The following is an 18,175-nucleotide window of genomic DNA, read 5'->3' on the forward strand; positions in this document are numbered from 1 at the left end:
AGCCTGCATCAGAGCAATGGCATTTCCAAGGCAAAAGGCACATCTTTTATTTATTTAATCCAAACCATCATGTGAATTATTCATTCACGTTTATATAAGCAATTGAACAGCAGAGTAAGGGGGAGGTCAGAGCACCGTCTTTGCTCTGCCCTGAGTCACAGCCAGAACTCAGAGTGTCCCTCCTGAACACGCCGCGTTAAGGTGACTTCACCGGAGAGCGGCTGCCTCTCGCCTGACCCGCACCAGGCAGGCCGGGGTCAGAGCCCTCTTTAGACCTCTGACGGCCTGTGGGACCTTGCGGCGACTCCCCCGCCCCGACCCAGGCACCCCTGCTTTTGCCCGTCAGAGGGTGATGGGGGACTTACTTCATGCTGTTGAGCAGGCTATGTGGGGTAGGGTGTGCGTGCTGCCTGGCGTGTGGTCCTGGCACCTGGGTGCCCCTCCCAGGGGTACCTGGCAGGTGGCCAGGCTCATCGCTTCTGATCCGAGCCCTGTCTACTCGTGGGAGTCCATGAACTCTGGAAAGGACAGCATTTTGGTGCCTGTGGACAAAGGGGCTCCTACCTTCTCCAAGGTCAGGCTTTGTTATTACCAAGATTTAATTTTCCCTGTGGACATCTGCGATCCATTAAAGGCCGTGCAGCCTCTGACAGGGGTGAAATATTGCCTCAGAACCTCGGTCAGTGGATTTTCCCTGGTGGAGTGGGCTTTCCTCCCGCTGGCGGACCCATCCTCAGTGGGCTGGCCAAGAGACACAGGGAGGAGTGTGGGGTCAGAGCCACCAATTACCCCCTTGGATTTCATAGTCTGATTACTTGATTAATCCAGGGCTCCGTGCCCAAGTCCCAGTGGAGAGGCGCGCTGCTCCAGAAGGACAGTGTCCGCCAGGGCCATCGGCACCGTGTGTTGGATGGGGGGCAAGTGAGGGCAGGGCATGGGGATGGGTATGTTTGGCGGAGAGGCCAGAAGGAGCTGTGCTCTGGTAGCAGGGAGCCGCATTCAGAGCAAGAATGTGGCCGGCCCCAGGCTGCTAGCAGAGGCACGGGCAGTACAGACGAGACAGAGGATCTGTGCTCACAGGCCTGGCACCACCTGGAGCATGTGAGGGGCAGGGGGCTGTCGAGAGCTTGGCCTGGGGCAGAAGGCCTCCCTGTGCTAGGTGCCCGTGGCCAAGCTCTTAATCCCACAGGCCCTTGTTTGGAAAGCAGAGAACCCGCACCCTCCCTGGGGCCTTGAGGCAGCCGCAGAGCCTGTGGGAGCCTGCGTATGGCTGTTGGGCTCCCTTCATCGGTGGTATGGCCTGAAGCACGCCGCACTTCACTGTGGCCCCTTAGGGTCCCGTGGGGTCCGGCTTTGTCCTCGTGTGGACACCTCTGGAGACGGCTGTGTGCCTGATTCGTACCCAGGAGCTGCAGGGGGAGGGCCTTGAGGCTGCAGGTCAGGAAGGGCAGAGCGGGTACAGGGTCTGCAGTGGGTTTCCCGCCCCAGAAGGCAGGCTTCCTGTCCCCTATCCCCGTCACCTCCTCCAGGAAATGACCCTGCCCACATCTGCTCATGTTAAGCTGTCCAACTGGACCACCTGCTCTCAGCCCCGCCAGGAAGCTGGTGGTTGACAGGCCTGGGCCTGGGTGTCGGTCTGAGAACAAGGAGCTGCCGTCCCCATCACGATGGGCAGGGCTCTGAGGCTTGGGGGTTTCCAAACACGCCCTTGGCCAGGGGACTCCTCTCTGGCCCAGGGGCATCAGCTCCAGACAGGACCACTGGGAAGCTCCTGGTTTCAGAGGCTACACTGGTGTTCGAGGAGAGCCAGCCTCACTAATGAATGGCGGGAGGGGGGGGGTAACGAGCTTTCATTACTGGGAAGGCACCATGGGGGACAGAACCGTGGTAATTGCTGTGTAGCCTCCCGATGGCTTTGCACTTGGCACAGCATCTTCTCCTGCACAGCCCTAGACTGTGGTGGGAATGATGGGTGGGCCCAGGGGCCTCTGCCCTGAATGGCGCTGCTAGAGCCACATGGGGGCTAAGGGGGCCGAGGGGCCTGACTACCTGGTGGCCTTGTCTCCGGGTGCCAGGGGAACCCCAGGGAACATGGTCATGAGTCTCTAAGGCATCTCTTCTCAAAGACCCCCCTCCACTCAGCGCTTTTCCGTCCTGGCCCATGTGGGTGGGCGTTGGCCCCTTGGCAAGAACATGGCTGCAGATATGTGGGGGGAACCAGGGCTGGAGGCCAGGCCTGCGTCCCTGGTCAGAGAGCGCTCCTGCCTGAGGGCTGTGGCCAGGGGCTGGTCCCTGCACCCCCCACGTCCCGACCTGGGCCAGCTTCCGTGTGCCCTGCTTGTCCTTCAGGAAGGGACCAGGCCAGGGGTGGAATTGGGGCTCAAAGCCTGGAGGGGGTCTGGCATTCAGAACCCTGCTCTCTGTGGAGGCACAAGCGCAGACTGCTTACAGCCCACGCTCTTCACTCCCAGACAGCGCACACGCTGGGGCTCGCTGACATGGGTGGCCTGTCCAGCTTCCTGGACCCTCTGCCTGGAGCTCTGGCCCCCTGCTGCCACCCCGGCTTGCAGGCTCACCTCCTCTCCTCTCCCCCTCAGAGCTGAGGAAGCAGGTGGAGAGCGCCGAGTTGAAGAACCAGCGGCTCAAGGAGGTCTTTCAGACTAAGATCCAGGAGTTCCGGAAAGTCTGCTATGCACTCACTGGCTACCAGATTGACATCACGACAGAGAACCAGTACCGGCTGACGTCCATGTACGCCGAGCACAAAGCCGACTGCCTCATCTTCAAGGTAGGGCCTGCCGGGACCCGCCGTTTGCGCTGCTGGACGATGGCGTGTGTGCGGGATCAGACTCACTGTGTGTGTGCAGGGGCCCGGGCCAGGGGCATCTCCTGACTCTCAGCCACCCCCAGCTCTGCCCTGCCCCCCAGGGACTCTTTGCAGGAAGCACCAGGCCCTGATCTGGCTGCCTCTGGCTGTCGGCCGTCCCTGTGTGCTGGGAGGGAGAGGGTAATGAGGCCCTGGGCAGCCCACACCAGCCGTGCTCAGGGGACAGCTGGAGTAATGGGGTGAGGGTCCGTGCTGGGCCAGGGAGGCGCCTCAGGACTGGACCATGGCCAAGGCCAGCGTGCTGCACTGCAGGACAGGAGAGGGACCTTCCCTCCGTGGGACTCTGTGGGACATGCACTCGGGCTTGCTGGTGAGGCCAGGGCTGGGACCCCCAGCTCACAGGAGGGCGGGAACTGCGTGACCCGTGTTGGTCCCAGACTCTCTCTCTGGAGATGCTGCCAGGGTGCAGTTCTGGACAGGACACAATAGGTGTCTGTGTAAACTGTCAGAAACGTACTTCACTCCTGTGTGATGTCCCGCATCTTGGGAGAACTCGGCATTGCTGATCATTGTTTCATATCTTGTAGAAATACCACGGTTTCTTTTAAACGTTAAGTAAATTAACAAAGATGTACAATTTGCTCTGGGCAGCCACCACAGAGTGGAGATAGGCAGAAGTCACTGTCAGACCCCCAGGCCCTCTGCCATGCCCCCCACCAGACCCTCTGCCATCCCCCCCAGTCTGCCATACCCCCCTCAGACCCTCTGCCATTCCCCTTCCCAACTCTCTGCCGCCCCCCGCAACAGCCTGCTATTCCCCCCAGACCCTCTGCCGTCCCCCTCTCAACTCTCTGCCATCCCTCAGACGCTCTGCCATCCCCCCGAGCCTCTGCCGCCCCCCACCGATGGTCTGTTGTCCCTCCCCACCTTCAGCTCTCGCCCATGCCTGAGGCCTGACTGTGCTCAGCACCCCCGCATAGGCATGTGCACCCTGTCCCAGCTCTGGCCAGGGCTTGGTACAGCAGGGGCCCGCCAGGCTGGTGGTGTGCACAGAGTCTTTCCAGTAGCTTTGCAGAGTCCTGGAAGCACGGGCGCCTGCTCTCCATGCCCAGTCTTTAGGGCAGCTCCCAGCCCTCCTGAGCATCAGGATATGGGGAGGACTGGCTGGAAGTAGGAGCCGTTTCTCTCATTTGTCTATGGAAATCTTGGGGGTGGATCCATGGAACGGGCCTGGTGATTTCCGTGTCCTTGTCTAGCCTCACTGCCTCTACACAGAGCAGGGGACCCAGACACAGGACAGGGCAGTCCCTGACCGGTCGGCAGGGGGCACTCCCTCCTGTATTCTGCTCTCAGGCATTCCCCTAGATGCCCCGGTGGCCCACGTGGAGGATGGCCGCAGGCCAGGCAGCTGAGAGAGTGCGACTAGTGGGTCAGGATCTCCTTCAGCTGGCGCTGCGCGGCCTCCTGGGATGGGATGGGGGTGTGGGGGCGTCCCAGGAAACAGAGCCCAGGAGCGTACATGTGTGCACATGTGCATGGACATCTGCATGTGATAGGCACAGGCACAGGCTTCCCCCTACCCAGACCCCCAACAGGGCATCAGACCCCCATCAGGGCATGGAGGCAGAGTCTTCTCATGCCTGTCACGGGGCCCTGCTGGTCGGGAGCCAGTCCAGCTCCTCGCGGATGGCTCTGGACAGGTGGGCTACCTGCCTTCCTGTGTCTTGGTCCCCTGGAAGTCCAGCTTTGCCAAGGACACTGGTTTTCTTATCGTGTGCAGTCTCTTCACCCCCGTCACCCCATGGTGCCTGGTGCTGTGTGGGCAGGAACGGATGGTGGGTTTTGTCTTTCTCATCCTGGCTCTTTAGAAAGGATGGGAAGCGATGTTGGGTAAAACAGAGGGACAGGGATCTGGGGCCAGCTAGGGGCCCCAGACACACCCTTCCTGCCCGGAATGTGCGTCTCTCCCTTCAGGGCGAGGCTGTAAGTCCCCAGGATTCCAGCGTGGGCCCTGGGCCCTACATTGGACCCCTTTGTGGGTCTGACTGAGGGACTCTTCCCTCCGTTCTGCCGGTGAAGCCCACCCTGCCCCGCCCAGCCAGTGTCCTCATCCTGCACGGGACACGAACCTGCCTCTTGGGCTCCCCGATGTGGCCGTGAGGGCCTGCCAGCCTCAGTCCCCCATCCCTCACCCCCAAGGCGACCCCGGCTCCTCCCTCACTCTTCCACTGAAGCTTCCCCCTGCTGCTCACACACACGCGGGCACCCGCTGCTCGGGGCACATCCATGTGGGGCCTTCCTCGTAGCTCATGGGCCACCCCACGGGAGGGGTTGGGTGGGTGTGTGGGGTCTGTCCTCTTGGCTGGCTCAGCCTTCTGTCTATAGACACGCTCCCCAGTGTCCTGAGGGACAGTACCCTGGCACCAGCTGCCACACCTTGGGCAGTGCTGGGTAGGGCCTGGAGAGGTGGCTGCTGCTTGCATGCTGCAGGGCCCCAGGCTGCCTCCGTGGTGGCCCCGTCTCCCCTGTGACTCTGCTGGCAGGAAGTGCTGGGCTGTGGGGAGCAGCTAGCCCACAGCGGGCAGTCTCCACAGACCCTCCGGAGGTGTGTGCGTGCATTCACATGCTCGGCCAAAGGCCTCCCGGACACCGACGACACTGAGCCTCTGAGCTTCCTCTGGGCCAAGGGCTGTGGGGCCCGTGGCTGGAGCTGCCTGGCCTGTCAGGAGTGCTCTAACCCGGCACTCTGATCGACTGCTGATCACCTGTTACCTTTGCCTGCTCACCATCGAGGGACAGGATACCCCATCCCACCCTGTTCTCTGCCTACTTCCCCGCTCAGGGCCTGGCATGGGCAGGGTGCTCACTGAGGACAGACAGATGGGGGAGAGAGTGTAAGAAGCTAAGTAGAAGGCAGACCGACCCTCTGCAGACACTCACTGGCTTCCAGGATCCCAAGAAGGGATGTGAGGGGCCCTGGAGCCCTTGGCAGGGTCACTGCACCCGTGGGACTCAGCTTCCCCATGCACAGTGGTGAGCTCAGTCTGGATGCGCCCCGGGGTCAGAAGGGCTTCGCCAGTGCAGGGCTGCCCCTTCAGTGGGGCAGCAGGGCAGTCTTCTCTATGGGCTGGCAGTCCTGAGCGTGAGCAGCTGCCAGACAGAGATGGGCCCGAGAGACAGGGTGGCCCAGCGGCCCCCATGAGGTGTTGGGGCCCTGCCATCTGGGGTCTGATGGCAGACTCCCACAGCGGTGGTGGTGGAATCAGGCTGGAGAGGGGTCACATTGAGGCATAGCCTTCTGGCCCCTTTGCTTTATGGTATTTTATTTTCCCAAGTGATTTTTCAGGCAGGAAGGGGCCCGAGGCAGAGTTGGAAATAGCTGAGCACCGTCCCAGCTGAGCGGGCTCCGCAGCTGTGCACCGCCGTGACTGAGGCTCAGGCTCACCCGCGCGCTCTGTGCAAGGACACATGGCGCCAGCGGTCCGGACATACCGGCTGTGTGCGGGGAAGCTGCCCAGCCTGGGGCCACCACTCTGAGGAAGGCAGGAGCTCTGGCCCAGCCTGGCTGTGTGCATGTGCGCGCACACATACACACACACACCTGCCCCAGAGCAAAGCCGGCTCTCCCTCGTGCCAGTGCAGGGGCCTGTGAGCTCCCAGGACCAGCCAGAGCCCTGGTTTCTGTGGCCTGTCATTCTGTGTGGCTGTGGTTCAGGAGCCCTCCGGCCCGCCTCCTGGAAGAAGGCCCTGTTGCAGGGAGGAGACGAGGTTGGTGACGACGGCAGCTGAGTCTCGTGCCAACGCCCTGTGTGGTCCAGCTGTGGTCAGGGTTGCTGTGCGGCGTGTGATGTCCTCTCGGCCTGGCCCTGGGGATGGTGTTGGGGCCGGCCGCTAAGGCAGAACCCAGCTTACTGGCCGCGGCAGAGTGGCTCGAAGGCTGCATAGCCACGTCCAGGGCTCGCCTGCTGTCCTGGGGTCTCCCGTCTGTCCAGGGCATGTGGCAGCGTGCGCCAGTGGAGGCCGGGTAGGACCGCAGTGCACACCCCGTGCGGGCCGGGACCTGAAACTCCAGAGTGACTCCACTTGCCACAGCGAGGGCTCTGGGGACGCGGGGACTACAGGAACCTGCCAGGGGCCGACCTGCTGCCGTGCAGTGCTCCCTGGGAGTGTGGGCAGCACCCTTCCCGCATGCTTGCTTGTGTGGGTCCAGGCGCCCCCAGGAGAAGTCTGGCTCGTGTGGGGACATCCCTCCCCTCTGGGCTCTGTTTTGGGGCTTGGAGGCACACTGGTGGCAGCCCGCTCCCCGAGCCTTGCCCCAGTGCTGTCTGAGGACCGCCTTGCCCTCCCATCTGCTGACCAGTGTTTGGGGATGGGGCTTCTTCCTTCGCTTTCACATGTCTGGGTCAGCCGGCCTTCACAACCCCGCTCAGGCGTGGCCTCCCTGAGAAGTAGGACCTGTCTGGGCTCCTCCAGTGCCTGCCTCTCCACCTGGCCCCTGGGAACATCTCTGCAGAGGCCGGGCCCCCCAAGCAGCTGGGCAGGAAGGCAGTCTCTTGAGGGTCCCAGAGCAGTGGAGACCGAGGTCAGGTGGCAGGCAGTGTGTTGGCCTCCAGCTCGCTTTATGCTGTGGGTCTCCTGGGCAGTGCACCTCCTCTGACGGGGTGCACCTCGGCTGAGGCTCTGGCCTCTCTGGTGTGGGCCCAGAGCTTACAGTGGGGGAGTGTCTCTAGATGGAAGTGACCCTTTGGGCTGCAGGGATGGCCCCTGTTGTGTTATGAATGGCGCCAGACTTGGGGTCAGAGCTATGGAATGTGACTGTCATCATGCCTCCCCTGGGCTGTATGGGACATTCACAGGGCTTCGCCTCTGTGAGCCTCCCCTTCCTCTGTGTGCACCTGATGGCCAACTCGGCCTCAGAGGTCCTCACAACAGGGTCCACGGACCACGTGTGGGAAGGAACCCGGCCCTCTGGAGCGTGTGGTTCTTGGCACTCAGCGCTGAGAAGATCTTACAGCGTCACACACAGTCCCCGCAGGCACGTGCGCATAGGGCTTGGTGCCTGTCCTGGGGCCAAGGCCAAGGTACAGACGGGCCTCTGTGAGCAGTTCCCTGCCTCTCCCGTAGAAGAGCAGCCTGGGCGCCCATCAGAGGTCATGTGTGTCCCGCAGCTGCTGGAGGAGCCACGGGGGCTCATACCTCGCTCCTACCGCGCAGTCATGACAGTGGGCTTTCTCCCTTGGGTGGGCGTGTGGGCCACACTGCTTCTTGCTACCCCTTGGGACCTGCCTGCTGGGCCCCGGCAGCCTCCCTGCACCTCCACGGACCTGGGGCCTGCCCCCTCCGGTCCTCTGCCAGCAGATGCCCGCTTGTTGGGCCCCGGGGAGGAGCAGAGCCGGTCCTGCCCAAGGTCGTCCATTGTTGAGGGGACCTAGGCTCAGGCTGAGCCCCCTGTGTCTGCCCAGCTTGCCCCCAGAAGGGACTGGGTGTATGGCTGCCACCGGCCCCACCCCAGCCCTCGTGGCTGTTCTGTCCCCACACCCTGGCTGTGGCTGGGGCCTGCGCAGGCCGTGCTGTTCCCCGACGGAGCTTTCTTCTTTGTCCCCTGTGCCTGCAGCCTCTTCTGCTTGTAGGGCAGCCTCGTGAATCAGTAGAGCAGCTCTGGCCTTCCCCCGTGCCCCATCATCCACAGAGCACAGCCTCCCTCCACCGCCCTGGCTCACACCAGCCCCATTGGGCCTGGCTGGCACCGTTGCCAGGGGACCCCTATCCGATGGGCAGAGACAGGCCGGCAGCCTCCTGTGGCACCAAGGACAGGGCCACCCACTGCAGAGATTGCCTCACGTGGGAGCAATTGCTGTGGATCAGCAGAGGCAGGGAAAGAGGCCAGAGCCAGGCTGGGGAGATGTAGTGCTGCCCTGTCCGGAGGCGGGGAGGTTGGGCCAAGCAAGAGAAGGGATTTGGACAAGGCCGTGGTGAGGTGAGAAGCTCATGCCGTGGGGCGATGTCCATGTGGCGTCATCTTGCTGGCACAGGCCTAGTGGGCCTTGCAGTTGCCACACCAATAGCTCTTGGCTAGAGGAGGAGGAAGGGGGGCTTCTGGGAGCAGGAGCTGCCCCTTGTGCCCCAGGGACAGCTCCCTTTGTTAGGTACTGACCCGAAAACAGCCCCACAGTGCAGCCCCATGCCAGGGCCTCGTGTCAGGAGAGGAGCCGGTCTGAAGCTGGGTGCACGTCTCTCTGAGGCTGCCTGGGGACATGCCCCACTCCCCGCCATGAGTTCTGCGTTGGTTGCTGTGGGCCTGATGGTCTGATGGTGTTTCGGCAGCGGGAGGGGGTTCCCACTGTCCGTGTGCAGTGTCTGGCTGACACAGGCCACTTCCCGTGTTGCTGTCTTCCCATGCAGGAGTCCCAGATCCTACGGCAGAGACGCCCCAGTAGTAGGAGAGAGCGGGTTGAAGGGTGAGCTCGCAGGAACCAGTGTCCCAGCACTTTCACCCGCACACGAGAACATCCTGCCCGGGGCTGCTCAGGCCTGTTGGACACAGGGCAGGCACAGCCTGGCCTTGGTCCACTGCAGCTCTCCTGTCCCCACCCGTGTGGGATGCCTGCCCTCCCCCACCAACTCCTCAGTCCCTTCCCTGTCCAGTTGCTTCAAATCAGATCCTACAATCAGAGTTGGAGTATCCATTTCTAAGCTGAGTAATCGCGGGAGAAGGGGGTTTGCTCTGTTTTCTCAGATTTTTAAAGGAGAGGAGAAAAGGACCCTAAGGGCACTCAGACCTTGCTGGGTGAACCTGATCTTCCGTCCCCACCTCCTGGCAGGGGAGCCTTGCCTGTTGGGGGATGTTAGGGGATATGGGGCAGCGGGAGCCGCCCTTCCTGGTGTTGAGGCTATGGTGTGTGGTGTGTGGGCTGCCCGGCGTGGGGAGGGGGCTCCTGCTGGCTTGGACAGAGAGCCCCTGACAGTAGAATGCAGCTGCTCCTGGGAGGAACATGGCTTAGTCCCACCAGCTCTCCTCCCTTGTGGCTCCCGGCTTTGCCCTCGCTTTGTGCCGATGGAGGCCTGGTTGCGGGAGAATGGTGGGTGGGCCTGGGCATTGATGCGGCCCCGCCAGGCAGTGGAGAAGTAACAGGGCTCCTGCGTGGGAGGCCCGGGGGAGGGGGGGAGCTGTGCTGTTTCTCCTTCGCTCCCTCCCCTGACAGGCGGTCGAGACCACGCACAGGCTCCTGTCGGAAGAAAGCTACTCGTGGAGCATTCCAATCTCCTGCTGTAACAATGAAGTCTAGATAGACACTTTAATTTGAATTTGCCTTTTTTGGGTCCCCTGAATTTCAAATAGAGTTGGTTTGAATACATGCTGACTTCAAAACCTTTCTCATTTCTTCAGCTGAGCAGGCTCAGGAATCAGGGTGACCTAGAGTGTCCGAGTAGTCGTGTGGAGTGCACTGTGGCCCCCAAGCCCCCTCTGCCCAGACATACTTGTCCCTGGGGCCTCAGGAGGAGAGGCCAGGCTTAGGCTAACCTGGATGATGCCTAAGCCAGAGCCTGCGCCTTCTGGTGTCCACCCTCCTGGGGTGGGGGGACTGGACAGCAGCTGGGATCCCAGGACACAGCCCTCAGTTCTGGATGAGGAAAGGCTCCCAACATTCGGAAGAAAATTCATGAACATGAGTAAAGAGCTGGCTGACTTGGTGTACAGTGCTGCCTTTCTGGTTACAAGACACATTCGGGAAAGGCTGGTGATTTCTTGGGATGATAGCTTCTTCCCAAGCAGATGGGCCATGTCCTTCCAGCAGACAGGGGACCCTCACACTGTGATCAGCACAGTGCAAAGGAAGACCTGGTTTCAACTCCAGCAGCTTATGCAAAGGCCCTGTGGCCAAGGGGGCCCAGGTATCCTCAAAACTGAAATAAGGCTCTGGGGCTAGATCCCAGGGATTTTGGAGGGGGCTTAAGGGGAGGCAGATGAGGAGCAGGGCCTGGGGCACACAGCACCTTGGCAGCTAGGGCAGCATGTCGGCTCTCCGAGAGCATCAGGAGCTCATTCAAGAGATTTTTAAGACAGGGGCTGAGGGCTTAAGTGGACTATTAGGGCGTAAGCACAGGAGCGTGAGGGGGAGGGGTGGTGAGCAGAGCGTGTAGTCCACGTTCACAGCGAGGTGAGCCCCTGCCTCCCCTGGGGCCACCACCTGGACTCATGCCTCCTTCCTCGCTGGTGGCCATGCTTGCCTGGTGGCCACACAGAGGCCTGGGTCCTGATCGTATAAGCAGCTGTGGGAACCCTATCCAAGTATAGCTGGGCCTGCAGGGTAACTCTCACCACGTGGGACCCCGTGTCCGGGGGCAGCGTGGGCTGGTCAGCAGCCCGCTTCTGTTCGTGTGTGTTTCCTGGTGAAGCGGGCCCAAAACACGGAGTTTTGTCTCCCGCTCTGTTCAACGCCAGATTATGAGCATTTTCTACCCGGTTAAATGTTCATCCCAGTGACGGGCTCAACAGTCCCGTGAGGAACTGTTTGTGGTCCTGCCTTCATTGATTCGGGTGTTCCTTTGTGCTCAGATGGTTAGCCTGGTCCTCCAGTCCGTCTGCTGGTCTGCTCACTGTGGCAAGACGGTGTTGGCTAGGTTGGGGGGGGGGGGTCACACCTCCAGATGAGGCCCCAGGAGATGCATTCTCCACTCAACCTCAGAGGCCTGTCCCCCAGGGACATCCTTGTGCCTCGGGTCCCTAGGCAGCATCGCTGGAGAACCCAAGCACACCGCAGCTCCTGTTCTTGGGGGAGAGTCAGGCTGGGAGTCAGTCTGGGTCTCTCACGCTCTGCGGACTGTCGGACTGTCAACCACCCCCTGAACACCACCACCTTCATCTGCCACAGTGAGTGCCGGGGCCCACGAGGGGCTGAGCCCCTGGACACCCAGAGGACCTGCGAGGCTGGTGATCTGGCCTCGCCCTGTGGACCTGGTCTCCTGGCCTTAGGCTGCTTGTGGGATTTTTTTCTGTGCTCGCTTCGCTGTGGTCCAGTGGCTCCTTGGGTTTGTGGTGTCATAGTTCACCAGATTCAAACAGTCCAGGCTGTCATTCTTCACGTGCTGCTCCTGTGCCTCTCCGGGAGCTCTGGCCCCACTCCCAGAAAGTCACTTGGTGTCACTTGGCTGTGTGCTTGTGTTTCCGTGTCTTGGTTTGGATAGTCTCTGTCGCTCCATCTTCCGGTTCAGTGACCTGTTCTCTGGGAGCTGCTCATCTGCTGTGTGCCTCATACGGTAAGTTTTTTGTCTCAGATGCTGTGTTTGTCATATCCAACAGACCCATTCGGTTCTTTTCTCGTAGGTCACTGTCACCCCCGTTTCGGTTACCCGTTCGCCTGTAACAAATCCCTTCGAGCAAAAAGCGCCTGTCACGTCCCAGTGTCTGAGGGCCAGGGCCCCGCGAGTGTTGTGTCAGGGGCGCCCTTGGGCTTCCGCCCAGGCAGGAGGCTGAGGGGGCACACACATCCTGCTGACACACCGTGCAGCTCCTGGCAGGAAGCTTCACGGCTCGCCACATTGCGCTCTTGGGGACTGCTCGATGCCTGTGGAGTAGGACGGGGTGACTTACGTAGCTTCGGACGGGGCCATCGCTGCTGCCGTCTCTGTGAGGGGACCGCATAGGAGGCGACTCTCCAGGACGGGAGGGCCAGGAGGCAGGATCATCAGGGCCACTCGCCTCATGCTCACCGTGTCCATGTCTTATGAACCGAGAACTTATTCGTCACTGCCGCGTTCAGGGCCTGCTGTGCTGATTGCCTCATTTCTGAGCCTCTTCCTGTTGGCGGACATGTCTCTCAGTTACCGGTCACAGTCGCCTTTTCTGCATGCTTCCTAACTTGCTGCACTTCCTGAACATGGCGTGCTTGAGTGTCTTCCTCTGATCAGCAGTGGCCTTTTTCTGGCTGGCAAGTTGGTCAACTGGCTCTTTTGGAGGCCGGTATTCAAGCGTGCTCAGAGCTCACTAGTTTGCTTTTATTCTCAGGCTGCTTAGATGCTGCTGCTGAGACCTTCGCCTTCCGGGGTCTCTGGTAAAGGCCTGGATGCCCACCGGAAACTCCTCTCTGGTCAGTGAGGCCCTGTGCACCCTGGGGGCCTTCCCAGGTCACGGAGTTCTCCTGCTCTGCTCCGTCCTGCGTGGGCTCTGGCCTACAGGGCCTGGCTCCTTAGGGCCAGCCACCCACCCAGTGAGGGGCCCCTCACGTGCCTCCTTTCTCTGGGGCTGCTGCAGCTGCTTTCCCGCATCTGTGCACAGTTGTGTGTATTTCATCCATTTTCTCTAGTCGTTTACCACATGAAGGCAGCTCTGGTTCCAATGCCCTCGTGGACGTCCCCAGTTCATGTTTTAAGAAGACCAGTCAGCACACAGCAGGGTGGGCTCTGGGGGCTCCGATCACCCCTGAGATTACACACAGACACGGTCTCTCTCCGCATGTATCCCGTGTCTCCTTCCCTCCCCGGAAGTGCCTTGGGCCTGGGTGTGCAGAAGGTCACTCGAGGCGGGACAGCATGCCGACGGACTGTCCCCACGCATGCTCTCCCTGGCCGCACAGATGCCGTGGGCCCCGCCCTCCGGGAGCTGCAGCAGCTCGTCCCACAGACCTCCCAGGGCAACAGATGGGCCAGGGGAGTAGTGGCCTCTGTTTTCCTCAGGGGGGTCTGATCGTTGCTCTTTTCACTTCTCACTTGGGAAAATTTTAAATGTATGAAAGTAAAGATCAGCATCGAGAATCCCCATGAGCCCCCGAAGCCTGCCGCCACCTGCTCCCCATTATTCCACAGCAGCACTCGGGCTCTGTACCATCAGCTAGGACAGTCTGAGCACTTGGTAGGGGCACCGTGATAGCAGGCAGGTGCGGGGAGCAGAGGAGTGGGGCAGGAGGGCCTCATGGCACAGCGACAGGGTGGCACAAGGGTTTGGGCCAGTGCACAGGGTCCCATGGAGCGCGCGGGGTGGATAGCAGCGGACCGAGCTGGCCCTGCCCCCGGAGAGGGCACCGCAGTGCTGGCTTATGGAAGCCTGAGCAGCAGGCCGGGGTGAAGGCCTTGCCATGCCCACCGTGCCTGCCCCACAGCCCCCCACGCACACACACGAGAGCACAGCCCACAGCACATGTCGGGGCTTGAGTGGCTGCTGCCTGGCGGGTTTGTACCAAATAAGACAGCTGTGGACACGGGGCACAGTCAGCTCAGCACCCCCGGCACCGGCCATGGAGCTGGCGGCTCGGCTGCTGAGCGCGTCCTCCCACCTCCACTTTGTGTCTCACGTGGCATGTCCTCCGGGCGCGTGCCAGACGGGGGCACCGTGGGTCCGCGGCGTCTCCCCCCTTCCCAGGGGAGGACACCAGGCCTGGTGGATTGGGGCCTACTCTCATGACCTCGGTCTACCTTAACTTCCTCCTTAGAGGCTCCAGCCCCGAAGCTGGGAGGCACAGGCCAGCCTGTGCAGCATGTGTCGCGCATGATCCGTCCCTGTGTGTGTGTGAACCATGTACCACCCGGGCACATGTAATCCGTCGTAACCAGAGTCGTGTCACCCCTGCTGGGGGTTTTCCTGGAGAGATCTCTGCCTCCGCGAACCTTTCTTGCACTTGGCCCCCCGCCCCACGTGGGGAAGCCCCTGCCTTTGCCCACATTCATGCTCTGAGCAGCCGCGAGGCTGTGAGACTGAGGTTCAGACCTGCCCACGGTGTCCCCCAAACTGACCTGTTCTCCGTGGCAATTTCCCCTTGGTCTGCCGGCTCCTGCTTCCCACAAGCCGTCAGCCTCAGCCACGAGCACAGATCGCAGCGCAGGCATGGGCAGGCCTGCCGTGTTGCTCAGAGCTGGGGTGCAGCAGGAAGGGAGGGGCCTTCCCCAGACAGGGGCCTGGTTACTGGATGCCTGGGGACTCGCCCGCTCGTACTTGCCCAGCCTACCTGCAGAGGAGGAGGGCCATGGGTCCTCTCCTGTGCTCGTCACAGCAGGACAGAGACTGCGGGGTCCCGAGCCTTCTGCTCCTGGGCGGGTAGCAGGTGGCATGGCGTGAGATGTTCTCCCTAGGCAGCCCCATGCCTGAGCCCCCCAGGCGGTCAGTGAATAGCCACCAGCCCTGGGTGATGTTGATTTGTGAGAGCAGCTCAGTACCCCTCTTAGTTTTTAAGGGAGGCACACGTGGCCTGTACACTGTGTGGACACTCCTGCATTGTCAGGATCAGAGGGCCAGCCCTCCCCTCCACCTGCCCCTAGAGATGTGCCCTGGCCACGTGGTGGGGGAGCTTCTGCTCTCCCCCAGAGCCTCCCTCCCCAGCCTGCTCAGGCTCCCAACACTGCTTCCTGGCCCACTCAGCACAGTGGCCCTTGCCACACAATGGGACAGTCACCTGCACCCCCACTCTGAGTGCCTCCATGAGCCCCCATCAGCGCCCTGCTGTCCGCTCGCTGGCCAAGTCTTCCTATCTGCAGGCAGGGGTCCGGGTCCAGCCAGCAAGTCGGGAACACTGAGGCCCAGGCCTGCCCTTCTCCACCTGCTAATGGCAGGAGTGGACATGGGAACCCTTCTAGGTCCCAGGTCTGTCCCCATGGCCCCTCATGTGCCCAGCACACATGGGGTGTTCCGAGAGGAGTGAACTGGCCCCAAACCAAGTTCCACGCACCTCCCAGACATCCTCCATCCTTGAACTTCAAGCATCTGGCACAGGTGCTGCCCCCGTTCCCACAACACACATGTACCCCGACGGGCTTCCCGGGGCGTTTAAGGGTCCCCTTGGGAGGTTAACATAGAGGTGTTCCTGAGGGATTGGGCTTGTGGGTTTTGTTCTCTTCAGAGAGAGATCTAAGCAAGAGCCCGTGTCATGAAGGAACACAACGACGTGACCCTGTGGCCGGGGCAGATGTCAGCCCAGCGTTTGGCAGGCTGGGCCTTTCATTGGTGCTTAGTGACTTCTAACCAGAAACCACCCCCAGCCCCAGAGGGCCGGCCAACTCCCCATGCCGCAGACCCCAGGGCCTTTGCCTGGCACAGCATCCTGTTCCCCCAAACACTGCACTATCCTGCCACCATGCCTGCTCCTCTGTGTCCCTTCTCTGCCTGATGGCAGTGTATGTCTTCCTCAGGGACACAGCCCCAGGGCTACACTCCTTGGGCACCCTCCTGACCCCTCTGGAGGCAGCAGCTCCCCGCCCCTGAGTGACTGCATCTGGGCTGCTTTTCTCCACAGTGGGAGACCCCCAGCCATGGAGAGCCCGAGGGGCGCCCTGGCCTGTGTGGGGCCATGATCTCTGTTCCCTGCCCACGGCTTCTCCTTAGTCCTCAGAACTGCACTGGAGACGCAGCTGCCTCCACACCCCCAGGAACAGGGAAACTGAGGCTCCAGGCAGAAGGCACTGAGCCAGGATTGGCATGGTCTGTCCACCCAAGGCTCTCCTCCTAGCTCCGCCTCCCCCCAGGCCACCACATCCTGTGGGGACTGGGTAGGGCCCTTCCTCTCCTGACTTTGACCTCGGGATGAGCGGGGTTGTAGATCAGAGGCCAGGGCCGTCCCCCCCGGGGCAGGTGTTGACTTTCTCTCTGGGGACACAGTCTCTGCCCCTGGCTGCTGGGATTGACTGTTCACTCTGACGTCTCGTTAACTCAGCACAGTGCCGTCTCTGACCACACCTCCCCTCGGGGCCAGGCTTGGGCGCCAACAAGGCCTAGCGCTGGTCGTCACTCAGGGACACCGTCTGCCTGCTGAACCTACACTGCTCCCTGAAGCCCAAGGATAAGGGCAGCAGGACGCCAGAGATGAGTGCAAGCCTCGTCCTGGGGGGAGGGGAGGCCCTGCTGGGCGCCGTGCATCCTCAGGGCTGACATGAAATTGACTGCTACTGCATGGTCTGTCCAACGCGTTAGCAGAGCCATATGAAGGGCACATGCCCAGTGCCATGGCCACCAATGGCAAGTGTGGGCATGGAAGCACATCAAACCGCGAGTGAACACCGCCACCGTTCCCCGCCGTGAGCACGTCATACCGTGAGCACGTCATGCCCGTGCTGTGCCCCAGGTGGCCTCCTGTAGAACCACGGGCTGTCCAGCGCTTGGGGGGAGCAGTGTGGGAGACACCTATCAGAGATAGAATGCCGTCACCTCCTTGGGACTTTGGAGCTGTGGCCACCCCAGCGCTTTCACCACACCCAGGGCTCCCGCCACATGGCCGCCTGCTGCAGCCCAGACTGGTCCATCCATCCGTGGCCTCCTTCAAACCCACTGGTGCTCCCTAGAAAGCAGATGCCTAAGCGACACACACGCCAGGCTCCCCAGGAGCCTCCACCCTCTCCACCGGTGCCTGTCGGGGTTCTGCCCGACTCCCCACCTCCCCAGCACATCCCCACTGGCTCGCTGTGTCTGTAGCACCTGACACCTTCCAGGTGAGCGTTGCCTGTACCATCTGTTCCTCCCGGCGTGCTTCCTCTCCCGGGGCAGGTCCCCGTGTGTCTGTGCGCTCCCAGCCTTCACGCCTGGGGCTAGGGACTAAGAATCTGCCGGTGTGGCGGGAGGTGGGGGCAGGCAGACAACCGGTTGTGTTCTGGATCCACATCTGCCTTCCTCCAAATCCCAGCCTCTGTGTGAGCCCATGCAAGGTGCCCCGGAGCTCTGAGGAGCAAGGGGATGTTGAAGTGGGCCTCGTAGGGACCCCAGGAACACAAGGTCCACAAGAAGGGGACCCTGTGTGCACAGCTGGGTGCAGGCACACCATGGCCAGGCCCAGGGCTGCCCCCATGGCAAGGTCTGGAAATGGGAGCAGTAGCCCGCCAGGAGTGGGGGGCCACCCAGAACTCAGGTGCAGCTGTTGGAGCAGCCCCCCTTCCCAGCAGCAAGGGGTGACTGCCACAGAAGCCGACAGTGTGGAAACGTAGTCATGAGCTAACAGTGATCATGTGCAGCTCCTTGTGGCTCAGGGAAGGGATGCCCAGGGCAGTGAGTGATGCCCACAATGACAACCTCAGCCTAGGACTGTGCATTCCCTGGCCGGCCTGGGCAGCATCCCAGAGCACCTGTGTCCAGCGAAGGCCATGGCTCTGGTGGCTAGACCCCCAGGATTCTGGATTTGGGAGAACCATGGGAACGCGTGCATCATGATTGGGAGTGAGGGGTCACGGCCCTGTCCCCGTAGGCCTTACTGCTGACTGCATGGGGCAGGAGGGTGCCTGTCCAGCTTGGTGGCATGGCGCCTGGGCCAGCTGCTGTCTCACCACTGGCTGAAGGTCAGCGGGGCCTCCAACATTTGACCCACAAAGGGTGGGCTTCATGTGGCCTCACCAAGGGGCCACAGGGGATGGGGCGCCGCTCTAGTAATTGGCCACCAG

At 61.7% G+C, this 18,175-nt stretch overlaps 1 protein-coding gene across 9 annotated transcripts in view; it reads left to right on the forward strand.

Annotated features, from left to right (window-relative positions):
• Positions 1-18,175, forward strand: part of MAD1L1 (mitotic arrest deficient 1 like 1) — a 313,129-nt gene that overhangs the window by 267,581 nt on the left and 27,373 nt on the right. For all 9 annotated transcript variants that reach the window (XM_013047748.2, XM_004776342.3, XM_004776343.3 and 6 more), the window contains one exon: positions 2,598-2,788. In XM_013047748.2, the coding sequence (XP_012903202.1) occupies positions 2,598-2,788 (191 nt within the window). The remainder of the gene's footprint in view (positions 1-2,597; positions 2,789-18,175) is intronic.

Source organism: Mustela putorius, unplaced genomic scaffold, assembly GCF_011764305.1.
Source record: "Mustela putorius furo isolate JIRA1106 unplaced genomic scaffold, ASM1176430v1.1 tig00000139_pilon_pilon_pilon, whole genome shotgun sequence".
Classification (NCBI taxonomy): domain Eukaryota; kingdom Metazoa; phylum Chordata; class Mammalia; order Carnivora; family Mustelidae; genus Mustela; species Mustela putorius.